We start from the raw sequence: 12,707 nt of genomic DNA, 5'->3' as shown, positions 1-12,707 counted from the left end.
CCTGGGTGATGAAACCCCACTGAAGGAGAACAGCAGGTTGGGCCATCCCCTTCCCACCCTGAGAGAAATGATTGGGTTAGGCCCCTTCTGCAACATGCAGAATAATGCACTTTCAACCCACTTTCAATGCTGGATTTGATTGTGTGGAATAGCAAAATCCACATGCAAACAATTGTGAAAGTGGATTGAAGGTGCATTATTCTTCATGTGTGGAAGGGGCCTTAGTGAAGAGGTGGGATATATAATTTTGTTTTAAAAGTACAATACAACTTGTAGGACAAGGCTACAGTATTCCCGGAAGGGCCAGCCCCCTGCAGTCCAGAAGAGTAGCAAATTTTTTTTTGCATAGCTCTGCCTGAATATCTGGTGTTAGCTGCCCTGCCAGGATTATTTCGCCCCACTGAATAAAAGAAAGGCTGACGGTAAGTCCAACCTGTCTTATTTCCATTTTGGTTGGAGATATGCTCCTTCCCAGAGCATCTGAAAGCTCTGGGTTACATTCAGGCAATGCTTTTCCAGTTCTTAAATTTGGGAGTTTTGCTGTTTTGACAGGAATCGTCCTGCAACATGTAATTGCTGCTTCTTCTGTGGCAGGAAATAAGTTTTTGCAAGCAGATGGAATTAGAATATTGACGTATTTTTTGTTCTAGTCGTGGCCCCCTGCTTTCACGTAAGCCACGGTGAGAGAGTGATTTGTCACGACGGTTTATTTATGATTATCACCATCTTTGCAACGCTAACTTGATGGCAAAGCCTCAGAGTCTCCATATCTTGTATTGTGAATCTCAACAACTGCGGCGGATGTTTTTCCGCCCGATTCTGTGCTTGTCTATTTGTGACAACTCCCGGCTTTTGGAATAGATGGTGTATAAGCACAAGAATTTAAACAAGTAAATAAATAAAATTGAAGGTTCATAGTCACTAGCACCTCAGTGCTCCTGTTCTTCATGTTGTGCCTGTCGTATCATTTTGTATTTGAAAGTCTGTAAATTAGTAGACGGCAAGGAGTTAGTTCTTTGCTTTGCTTTTCATTTAGAAGAAGAAGAAGAAGAAGAAGAGTTTGGATTTATATCCCCCCTTTCTCTCCTGCAGGAGACTCAAAGGGGCTTACAATCTCCTTGCCCTTCCCCCCTCACAACAAACACCCTGTGAGGTGGGTGGGGCCGAGAGAGCTCCGAGAAGCTGTGACTAGCCCAAGGTCACCCAGCTGGCGTGTGTGGGAGTGTACAGGCTAATCTGAATTCCCCAGATAAACCTCCACAGCTCAGGTGGCAGAGCTGGGAATCAAACCCGGTTCCTCCAGATTAGATCCATGAGCTCTTAACCTCCTACGCCACTGCTGCTCCTTTATCAACTCCATCTGTTGTGGGATGCCAGCAGGTATATCCTAAGACCGGAACAACCCTGTGATCCAAATAAAGTCTGTCAATGAAGGCTTCTGGACAAATTACCCAGCAGCATACAATGAGTGGGTGGACACAACACACATGTGTGTGCCCAGGCTTTTTTGTGCGTTCCACTGGGCCTACCCCAAATGGCCGAAAGAGGGAGGGGGGACTTGAAGGGGACAGAGTGTTACGAAGGCTCTTCCTGATATCAAAAAGAGATCTGTCATGTTCATAGATCTTTACTTTCATTTTCTCACCTTCCCTTAGTCTGCAAAATGTAGCGAAGGAGAGGCACCCGAGAGCTGGCTCCCACCCGTATCTTTCACACAGGCCTTGAGTAAGGGTTGAAACATTCCTGCTCTATTCCACTCTGTCTTTGGTGTGGGGATGAGAAAGAGGGAGGGGGTAAGAGAAGAGGCCTGGGGGAATAAGAGGTCGTACCTAAAGACAGTTCACCAGAACCGGCTTTCCCAAGCCATGCCATCTGATGTCTGTCAATGAAGGCTTCTAATTTGAAAATCTAGAGTCTGGTGATTGTCTACAGATCTTAGTTATCCAGCTTTTCAGCAGCCCAAGTCAGCTTCTGCAAATCGGAAACCTACGTAAAGATGGCTAAAATATACAACGAGTGTCCTTTGGGTAGGAGGCTCTTAGCTTAACAGGTTATCAATACAGTGGAGGGGACTAGACTGCTTCCTACCTTTCTCCGAGGTTTCAAATAAAAGAGAAGGCTGTTAGCAATAACAGGATGTGAACACAATGGCCCGGTTGCTTTCTACTTTCCTCCTGTGGTTGTGTTATCGACAATTGTAAGTGAGACACCAGGGTCTTTCCTCCGTGGAAATGAATACAAATATGATGGGAGGTGTCACTTGTGTGCTTCCTGCTCTTTCTCTGATGGCTCGATGGGTGGCAGTTAGAAGCACGAAATCCAATTTTGCCAGTGTTTTGCCTCAATCAAGGCATTTGGAAACTTGAAATAGACTTTTGAGACATACTGAAGGCTTTTTAAAAATCCATTTCAAGGTGTGTTTTTATTCATGATAGAGATCAGCCAAGTCTGTGAGGGAATTTAACACCCATTCAGTTAATCTCCCACTCTAAGGAAGCATAAAAATATTGGACTCCCTCCTGGTTTGGCTGTCCCAGTTTGAAGCTGGGATCCAAATAATGTTGTGTCCAAGGATTTGGGCATGTCCACCTGGCATAACTAATTTTCTTTCTTTCTTTCTTTCTTTCTTTCTTTCTTTCTTTCTTTCTTTCTTTCTTTCTTTCTTTCTTTCTTTCTTTCTTTCTTTCTTTCTTTCTTTCTTTTCTTTTCTTTTCTTTTCTTTTCTTTTCTTTTCTTTTCTTTTCCTTCCTTCCTTCCTTCCTTCCTTCCTTCCTTCCTTCCTTCCTTCCTCCCTCCCTCCCTCCCTCCCTCCCTCCCTCCCTCCCTCCCTCTTTCTTTCTTTCTTTCTTTCTTTCTTTCTTTCTTTCTTTCTTTCTTTCTTTCTTTCTTTCTTTCTTTCTTTCTTTCTTTCTTTCTTTCTTTCTCTCTTTCTCTCTTTCTCTCTTTCTCTCTTTCTTTCTTTCTCTCTCTCTTTCTTTCTTTCTTTCTTTCTTTCTTTCTTTCTCTCTTTCTCTCTTTCTCTCTCTCTTTCTTTCTTTCTTTCTCACTTTCCCTTCCTTCCTTCCTTCCTTCCTTCCTTCCTTCCTTCCTTCCTTCCTTCCTTCCTTCCTTCCTTCCTTCCTTCCTTCCTTCCTTCCTTCCTTCCTTCCTTCTTTCTTTCTTTCTTTCTTTCTTTCTTTCTTTCTTTCTTTCTTTCTTTCTTTCTTTCTTTCTTTCTTTCTTTCTTTCTTCGTCTCTCTCTCTCTTTCTCTCTCTCTCTCCTCTCCCCTCCCCTCCTCATGCGGTCCTATGTCTATCAATTGATTGATTTATATAGATCAATAATAAAACATGGAATAAAACTATACAGCTTTCAGAATCACAAAAAAGGACCATCCAAGGAAACCAATAAAGTTAATCACAATTTACATTTTTTAAAAAAAAGTAAATATCACCAACCACCAAAAAAAACCCCCTTAACAGTCCATTCTGTGTTTTAGGTAGAAGAAGCTCTCGAAGCTGTGAAGAATGCCACAAATGAGCAAGACCTTGCAAATCGCTTCAAGGAATTTGGGAAGGAGATGGTGAAACTGAACTACGTCGCTGCGAGAAGGCAACAGGTAAGTATGTGGGGAAATGCTAAGGGAGTTATATTTTATTAGGATCATAAGGAAAAAGCAACCTGTCTTTTTAGCAAGTTCAGGGACTCTGGCCTCTTCTGCACATGCAGAATAAGGCACTTTCAATCCACTTTCACAATTGTTTGCAAGTGGATTCTGCTTTTCCTCACAGCTCTGAAGTGCATTGAAAGTGTATCATTCTGCATGTGCGAAAAGAGCCTCTGTGTTTAGGTCGGGGCTTCCAAACCTCCCCCTTCCTTCCAGTTGGGACAGGGGATGCTGTTGTCAGTGGGGAAAAACAAACAGCTCACCAACTTTGTGAGGGTGATGCCATTACTTCCAGGGAAAACCCAGAAGCAACAACAGTAGCTCTAGGAATTACCAGATTTCTCCTGACCAGACTCAGATCTGCCTGTCTTCCTCCTGTCCTTGCTTTAGTGAACTCAGGATGCTCCATCAAACACACACCCTCCTCTCTTTTATCCTCACAACAAACCTGTCAGGTAGGAAAATGGCACGCCCCGCAAGAAAATGGCTGACTAGAGATTAGACCAGTGATGGTGAACCTTTTCGAGGCCGAGTGCCCAAATTGCAACCCAAACCCCACTTATTTATCGCAAAGTGCCGACCCGGCAATTTAACCCGAATGCTGAGGTTTTAGTTTAGAAAAAAATGGTTGGCTCCCTCTTCCTCCGCCCCACCCAGTTGAGCAGGGGCCACCTTGCGCACCACTCTGTGCCTCTCTAGCATCTCTGCCTCCTCCCCCTCCCCCTCGGCCAGCAGTCACCCGGAGCACAGGCACCAGGCCCGCCAGCCGAGTCCTCCTTGCTCACCATGGTGCACACACATCGTGCTCAGTGGCCCAGACCAGCCTAGATGTGTTTGTGGGGTGTGTGTGTGTGTGTGATTTTCCACCCTCCACATGACGAACTCTGTGTGCGTGTGCCCACAGAGAGGGCTCCGAGTGCCACCTCTGGCACCCGTGCCATAGGTTCGCCATCACTGGATTAGACCCTTGGTCTTAGTCAGACGCTCTACCTATGGCAACTTTCTTAGGAGGAAAAGTGGTAGTGATATATAAGTTATGTTGTTAAAAACAATTAAAAATAACAGCAACAATATTCTGTGCATGGAATCAGTATTTTTTAAGAATTCCTTGTAATAGTCCTGTTTATTCAGGGCTTTCTTCGTTGATTGGTCATCGCATGCTTTGATCACAGTAGAGAGCTTGCTTTTAAACAAAAATAGGTCACATGTAATTATAAAAAGCTTTTGCAATGTTTATGAGCACAGGATGACATTTGCTAGGCTACTAAAATAAAGATATAAGTTGTTAACAAGGAACCAGAATGTGTTAACAAGGAACCAGAATGTGTACAGTGACTCTAATCATCCAATGACGGTTTTGTCAGGAGAGGGGGCCTGCCCCCCACCAGTGGTGCCTCTCTTTTTCCTCTTGCTGGGTCCTCTCCCCACAATCTCCTTCCTGTTTCCATTCCATGCTCTTTTAGGACCCTTCTGCACAGCACAGGGAGAGCGGGTTGCAGGCAGGATATAGTAACCTACTCTCCTGTTTTCCCATTCCCGTTTCCCGTTCACATGCCTCTGTGCAGGCAGTGACTGGAGCCCGCGGAAACAATGTGGGTTGCTGTCATGCCTCTGTGGTTTTAATTTTGTTCCTTACCTCCCTCGCTGCATAGCTACGTGGACAGGCTGGCATAGACCCTCACAGCCGTGCTGCTGTCCCTGCGACCCTGTGTGGTTACTCAGCTGCGAGGTGGGGACCTTTAAAAAACGGGAACTGCAGCCGAGTAAAGCTATTCCCGGGGCAGCCGTTTGCTCATGAGCGGCTGCAACCTACATTAAAACCAAATAATCACAGATAGCGTGATTCTCGAATAGCCCGTTTTGGGAGAGATAGCACAGGGCAACCTCTCTTTAGGGGCGGGAGCAGTGGTGAGATTCAAATAATTTAACAACCGGTTCCGATGCTCAGATTCAAATAATTTAACAACTGGTTGTTTAACAAGCACCATTTTAACAACCGGTTCTGCCGAAGTGGTGCGAACTGGCTGAATCCCATCACTGGGTGGGAGCTATGCGAAGCCCCCCCCCCCCGCCCCCCGAACAGTTTTTTCCCCATCCCCATCCCAGGTTTATTGGCTCATGCGGAAGTGGCGTTAGAGGGAATTCTGCAGTTTTAGCTGGCCTCTCTGCTGCTCCCGATCTCTCATGAAGCAAACAAGTTTCCCTTGTGAAAAACGGGGTTGTTGGAACTTCAGGTTACTGAAGGTCAACAGGTTTATTTGTATATAATCCTGTTTGCAGAGTAACAAGCAGAATGTAGCTTTTTACGCTACTTTATGATAAGAACAGTTATCTTGCTAAAGACCAGACTTTTCACCTCAGAAATCATAGACATATAGCTTTACTTAAACTGAGAAATAGACTATATACATGAACAAAATATCACTTATATACATCGATGCATTCACAGTTCATTGTTAGGTTACATTTTCAAGCATAGTCTATAATATTAAACATTTCAGTCAGAGGCTTTTGGTTAACAGAACACATAACAACATCTTTCCTCAGCAAGAGTCAGGGAGCAACTGTTTCCAACTGTCACCTTTAGAATGTTCGTAGAGATCTCCCAGAATTCCGTGCTGCTGCATGCAAGCAAGGCTGTAGATTCCAACAGTTACCCCCATCTACTCTTTGTCAGACATAAAAGGCAGATACTTAGGAAGAACAGAATGGTCATTAGGAGACTTCAGTTCTTCAAAAACAAATGCAAAGCCAACAAATAAAGCCTTGTTCTTAAAGCCACTGATTATAAGAGGAGCAGGGGGAAAAAGAATGACCTACAGGGTGACTAACAACTGCTGACCAAAGGCTAAATAAAATCTGTAGCAAATAAAAACTAAGTTTGAAACCTGCCTCTCTGAAGGTAGTTTACAAGGAAGGCACAATACAGTCCTCTGAGTTGAGGTTGCATTTTTCAAAGCAAACTGGGATGGGGAAATGGTCCTGGAATATGGCCTCATCTTCTGACCTGTCATGGTCCCATCTTCCACAGGAGGAAGGGAGAGGCTGCTTTCCTAGCTGGACACTTGGGTGAGCTGGAAGCATTCCCTGGTGTAGTGGTTAAGAGCAGGTGGATTCTAATCTGGAGAACTGGGTTTGATTCCCTACTCCTCCACCTGGGTGGCAGAGGCTTTTCTGGTGAACCAGATGTGTTTCCACACTCCTAAGTTCCTGCTGGGTGACCTTGGGCTAGTCACAGTTCTCTGGGAACTCTCTCAGCCCCACCTACCTCTGTTGTAGGGAGAGGAAGGAAAAGGACCTTGTAAGCAACCTTGAGTCTCCTTACAGGAGAGAAAGGTGCGATATAAATCCAAACTTTTCCTCCTCTTCCTCCTCCTGTCTGGAGTGTTTTGATTGTGTGTTCCCGTAATGTAGGGGGTTGGACTTGATGGCTCTTAGGGTCTCTTCCAACTCTATGATTCTGTGATTCTACTTGAGAACAGTGTCTTACAATAACCTGATAGGCAGGGTGTACACAGGTAACTTGGTAAAGTTTACACGTTTGCAATGCTTCACCCAGCTGAAGTATTATAAAGCTGTAAGCTTCACCAGGTTGCTTGTGGCATAATGCATCCCTTTTACACCTCCCGAAGGTACTTGGAGGAAAAGTGGCACACAGATTAGATGTGCAGACCTTCTCCAAGTATTTGGAACAAAGATGATGTGAATTCTGCATGGCTAGCACACACTTTTAAAAATAACCGCCGCAACAATCTCTTCCAGGAACTGAAAGATCCCCACTGTAGGGACGAGATGGCGGCTGCACGTGGCGCCCTGAAGAAGAATGCCACCATGCTGTACACGGCCTCGCAAGCTTTCCTCCGCCACCCTGACGTGGCAGCGACCAGAGCCAACAGGGATTACGTGTTCAAGCAAGTCCAGGAAGCGATTGCGGGCATCTCGAATGCAGCTCAAGCCACTTCTCCCACTGATGAAAATAAGGGGCACACTGGCATCGGGGAGCTTGCTGCTGCGCTGAATGAATTCGATGTAAGTCCTTCCTTCCTTCCTTCCTTCCTTCCTTCCTTCCTTCCTTCCTTCCTTCCTTCCTTCCTTCCTTCCTTCCTTCCTTCCTTCCTTCCTTCCTTCCTTCCTTCCTTCCTTCCTTCCTTCCTTCCTTCCTTCCTTCCTTCCTTCCTTCCTTCCTTCCTTCCTTCCTTCCTTCCGAAAGGCCTTAAGAGAGGACGTCTCTTTCACCTCCAGTGGGTGGGCATGGCCTAAGAGGCAACAGCCGAAAAGGCCCTTCCAACCAGTTTTCTCATGGAGCTGCCTGATACTGCATTAGATCCTTAGTCCATCAAGTATTGCCTACTCAGACTGGCAGCAGCTCCCCCAGGGGCAATAGAGGTCTTTCACATCAACTGCTTCCCGTCCTTTCCAGCGTGGTGTAGTGGTTAAAATCAGGGGCACTCTAATCTGGAGAACTGGGTTTGATTCCCCGCTCTGCCACGTGAGCTGTAGAGGCTTATCTGATGAACCAGATTAGCTTGTACTCTCCAACACATGCCAGCTGGGTGACCTTGGGCTAGTCACAGTTCTTTGGAGCTCTCTCAGCCCCCCCCCTTCCACCTCACAGGGTGTTTATTGTGAGGGGGGAAGGGAAAGGAGATTGTAAGCCCCTCTGAGTCTCCTTCTCCTTCTTGCTGTCAGGGATTGAACCTGGACCTTCTGCATCCTAAGTAAGTGCTGTACCACTGAGCCATGATCCCTCTACAACCAACATCCTCTTGCTTGCTTGGTTCCTAGAAGAAGGTGCCATCTTTGAGTCTCAACGTTTGGCCAGGTTGATGTGGGTGGGGCAGGGAATCAGGTACTTTGCAACCAAGCTGTTAAGGTCTTTGTGATGTCAGAAGGGGGGGGGGGTTGCCTTTTCTTTTTTTTACTTTACTGTGTGGGACTCAGAGCAACACTGTGTTTAAGGACTTTAGGGGGAAGGCAGTTTAAAAAAAATAAAAGGAAAAAGGAGTTTGGCAGCTTACAAAGAAAGCCAAGAAAAAAAAAAGAAACACCTTAAAATGCAGTAGAAACACAACCCAGTCAAGTGAACACATAGAAAACGATGCAGCTAAATTAGCATATACTAATTTAGCAGCAGTGAGCAGCAGTGGCGTAGGAGGTTAAGAGCTCGTGTATCTAATCTGGAGGAACCGGGTTTGATTCCCAGCTCTGCCACCTGAGCTCTGGAGGCTAATCTGGGGAATTCAGATTAGCCTGTACACTCCCACACACGCCAGCTGGGTGACCTTGGGCTAGTCACAGCTTCTCGAGCTCTCTCAGCCCCACCTACCTCACAGGGTGTTTGTTGTGAGGGGGGAAGGGCAAGGAGATTGTAAGCCCTTTTTTCTCTCCTGCAGGAGAGAAAGGGGGGATATAAATCCAAACTCTTCTTCTTCTTGTATACCTACACAATGCCCTGTCAGTAGTAGCAGCTGGGAAACAAGTCACTGGAGTTCAGGCAGAGTTCAGACAGACAGAAATGTATACATTAAGCTTAGAAGGCAAAGAAAGCCTGAAGACTAGCAAAATAGTGACCTCACACTGGGCCTGATGACTGAAGCATCCCATGAGCAATAGATATGCTGTTAAAATGATCTCAGCTGAATTCTAGCTTCAATTAGAATGAAGGCAGTCTGTGACCTTGGTACATAAGTAGCATCTGGGTTGCCATAACAATGTCACACCAAGGAATCTCACCCAAGCACCCACCCCCGCTTAGAAAAAAGGTTATCCTCTTTATTTATTTCTTGGCAGGCTTCAAAGAGTCTAGCTTAAGAACTAATTAACAGCTGATGGAGTAAAAAAAAAGGCTAGTATTCCCTGTTCCTCCAGTAATACAGACATCCAGAAACAACCTTAAGGCACCTATCTAGTTCTACTGACAACTGTCCTGGAAACTGTCAGAAAATGGTGGGATATAAACCTAATTAAAATATTTCATCTACAATAGTTGGACACCAATTCCTGCATCAGTTTTACCACAAATCCAAAGTGCTTCCGTTTTCTGTGGATTAAGTTATGTTCTGTTATAGTGGCCAAGAGCAGGTGGACTCTGGACTCTAATCTGGAGAACTGGGTTGATTCCCCTCTCCTCCACATGAGTGGTGAAGTCTTATCTAGTGAACCAGATTTGTTTCCCTGCTCCTACATTCCTGCTGGGTGACCTTGGGCCAGTTACAGTTCTCTCAGAACTCTCTTGGTCCCACCTACTTCGCAAGTTGTCTGTTGCAGGGAGAGGAAGGGAAAGGAGTTTAATATATTGTTGAAGACTTTCATGGTCGGAATCACTGGGGTGTTGTGGGTTTCCCGGAATGTATGGCCGTGTTTCAGTAGCATTTTCTCCTGACGTTTCGCCTCCTTCTGTGGTGGGCATCTTTAGAGGATCTCTGAAGATGCCAGCCACAGATGCAGGTGAAGTCTGGAGAAAATGCTACTGGAACACGGCCATACATTCCGGGAAACCCACAACACCCTAGAAAAGGAGTTTGTAAGGCACCTTGAGTCTTATTACAGGAGAAAAAGGGGGGTATAAATCCAAACTCCTCCTCCTCCTCCTCCTCCTCCTCCTCTATGGATTTCCTTCCAAACAGCAATAAACTTGTGCGAGACCATTTTGTTTTGATGCATAATTATTGCTGGAATTCTGAAAATTATAGTTCTTGCAGTCAGTGCTAATATTGGTCTGTTGTGAGCTTGAACATTGATCAATAAGTCTTGCTTCTGCAGCTGCTGAATCAGCAAAATGGTGCCAGCTTCCAGTTTTCAAGGGGATAGGCAGTCCAAGTAAATCTGGGCATGTTAATTATGTTAGACAGGTGAATTTAAACTCTTAAGTGCGGTATTGATTTGATTTTAAGCAAAATGCAAATGGAAAGACAAAATACCTTGTCTGTTAGATTTCATAGTTGCAGTTTAAGAGAACACATTTCGTGTGATAGAGATGGGGTTGCCAGTTGTGGGTTGGAAAACACCTGTATATTTTTGCGGGTGTAGTCTGAAGACAGTGAGGTTTGGGGAGGGGAAGGGACCTTAGCAGGGTAGTTAAGTTTCGGGTTCAGGATGTCTCACATCATATCAATGCCAGATTCTGCCATCTGGAGCAGCTATTTTCTTCAGGGAAACTTATCTCTACTGTCTGGAAATCAGTTTTAATAGCACAAGCTTGCAAGGACTCACCTGGATGCAGGTAACCTTAAATACAGGAGCAGCAGTGGCGTAGGAGGTTAAGAGCTCGTATATCTAATCTGGAGGAACCGGGTTTGATTCCCAGCTCTGCCACCTGAGTTGTGGAGGCTTATCTGGGGAATTCAGATTAGCCTGTACACTCCCACACACCAGCTGGGTGACCTTGGGCTAGTCACAGCTTCTCAGAGCTCTCTCAGCCCCACCTACCTCACAGGGTGTTTGTTGTGAGGGGGGAAGGGCAAGGAGATTGTAAGCCCCTTTGAGTCTCCTGCAGGAGAGAAAGGGGGATATAAATCCAAACTCCTCCTCCTCCTCCTCCTCCTCCTCCTCCTCCTCTTCTTCTTCTTCTTCTTGTTCTTCTTCTTCTTCTTCTTCTTCAGTTATTCAGTCTTTTTTACATTTGAATGATTTTGTCTCTATGGCATTTGATTCTTGTAAATGGGTTTTTTATCATATGAATTGATTTTTGACGAAACTGGTACCAATTTGTCGCTTAGTGCTTAGTCAAACCAGCAGACTATGAATAATGTTAAACTTTTGTTTAACCCACTTGGAATTGAACTATCATAAAATTCCAATCCTGTCCTGGCTAACCCGATCTCTTCAGATCTCAGACGTTTAGCCAGATTGACCTTAGTGAGTATTTGGACGGGAGACCACCAAGGAACTCCAGGGTTGGTACGCAGAGGAAGGCAGCGGCAAACCACCTCTGTTAGGCCCCTTCCACGTGTTCAGAATAAGGGACTTTCAATCCACTTTCACAATTGTTTGCAAGTGGATTTTGCTATTCCGCACAGTAAAATCTAGATGCAACGTGCATTGGAAGTGGATTGAAAGTGCATTATTCTGCATGTGCGGAAGGGGCCTTAGTCTCTTGCCTGGAAAACTCAGCAAAGTTGTCATAGGTCGGCTGCGACTTGATGCCGCTTTATTCACACACATAATACAGTGTAAAAGTTTTCAAGAGTCAAAGTTCGGGCTGTATGGCCGTGTTCCAGTAGCATTTTCTCCTGATGTTTCTCCTGACAGTTCCATGTTTCTGTGGAAGATGCCAGCCACAGACGCTGGCAAAACATCAGAAGAAAATGCTACTGGAACATGGCCATACAACTCGGAAACCACACAGCACCCCAGAACTGAGGTTCCTTCTTAATGGAGACAGCTGTTCATCCATTGCACCAAATGCAGAAGTGAGCAAAAGTCACTAATTGATTATGCAACTTCATTGTTACTTACATATGCTAAAATGGGTGGATTCCACTTAACACATGCAAATCACATTTGGAAACTGCACCCTTAACACTTTAAACCAATGCAAATGGTACTTTCTCCCACCCTGGACATTCCACAGGTATATATACTCCACTTGCTTTACTTCCATTAGATCCTCTGAAGATGCCAGCCACAGATGTAGGCGAAACGTCAGGAGAAAATGCTACTGGAACACGGCCATACAGCCCGGAAACCCCACAACACCTCAGTAATTCCAGCTATGAAAGCCTTCGACAGTACAAATCAAAATTCCATTTGTCAGACAGGGAGCTTACGCCCTGCCTTTCGAAAACTTACATCCAGGAAACCGAGCTGACCTTTAAGGTCCAGCTGCCCTCAAATCTGGCTCATGACAATGGGTATAAATTGCAAGATCTTCTCCACCCCTGCGTAGTTGACATATTTGCAAAGCGTCGACACTGATGGGGGTAAACTCCTGAAGGTGATGTTAGCTCTAATTGTAGAAGAAGAAAAAACCCTCCTCCCTTGAGTTCTGTGTTTTTAATTTATGCAGCACACATTTTAACCACACCAGAATCACCTGATGTTTGTCAGCTTCAAGCTGAT

At 45.2% G+C, this 12,707-nt stretch overlaps 1 protein-coding gene across 1 annotated transcript in view; it reads left to right on the top strand.

Moving 5' to 3' along the window:
- The window catches only part of CTNNA2 (catenin alpha 2), a 542,314-nt gene that overhangs the window by 41,911 nt on the left and 487,696 nt on the right, over nt 1-12,707 (top strand). Inside the window, exons 3-4 of the mRNA XM_048508766.1 lie at nt 3,480-3,599; nt 7,410-7,676. Coding sequence (XP_048364723.1) covers nt 3,480-3,599; nt 7,410-7,676 — 387 coding nt within the window. The remainder of the gene's footprint in view (nt 1-3,479; nt 3,600-7,409; nt 7,677-12,707) is intronic.

This window comes from Sphaerodactylus townsendi, linkage group LG10 (assembly GCF_021028975.2).
Source record: "Sphaerodactylus townsendi isolate TG3544 linkage group LG10, MPM_Stown_v2.3, whole genome shotgun sequence".
NCBI classification, from domain to species: Eukaryota; Metazoa; Chordata; class Lepidosauria; order Squamata; family Sphaerodactylidae; genus Sphaerodactylus; species Sphaerodactylus townsendi.
Note: the sequence above shows the minus strand (reverse complement) of the source record. Positions and strands in the feature narration are given on the sequence as shown.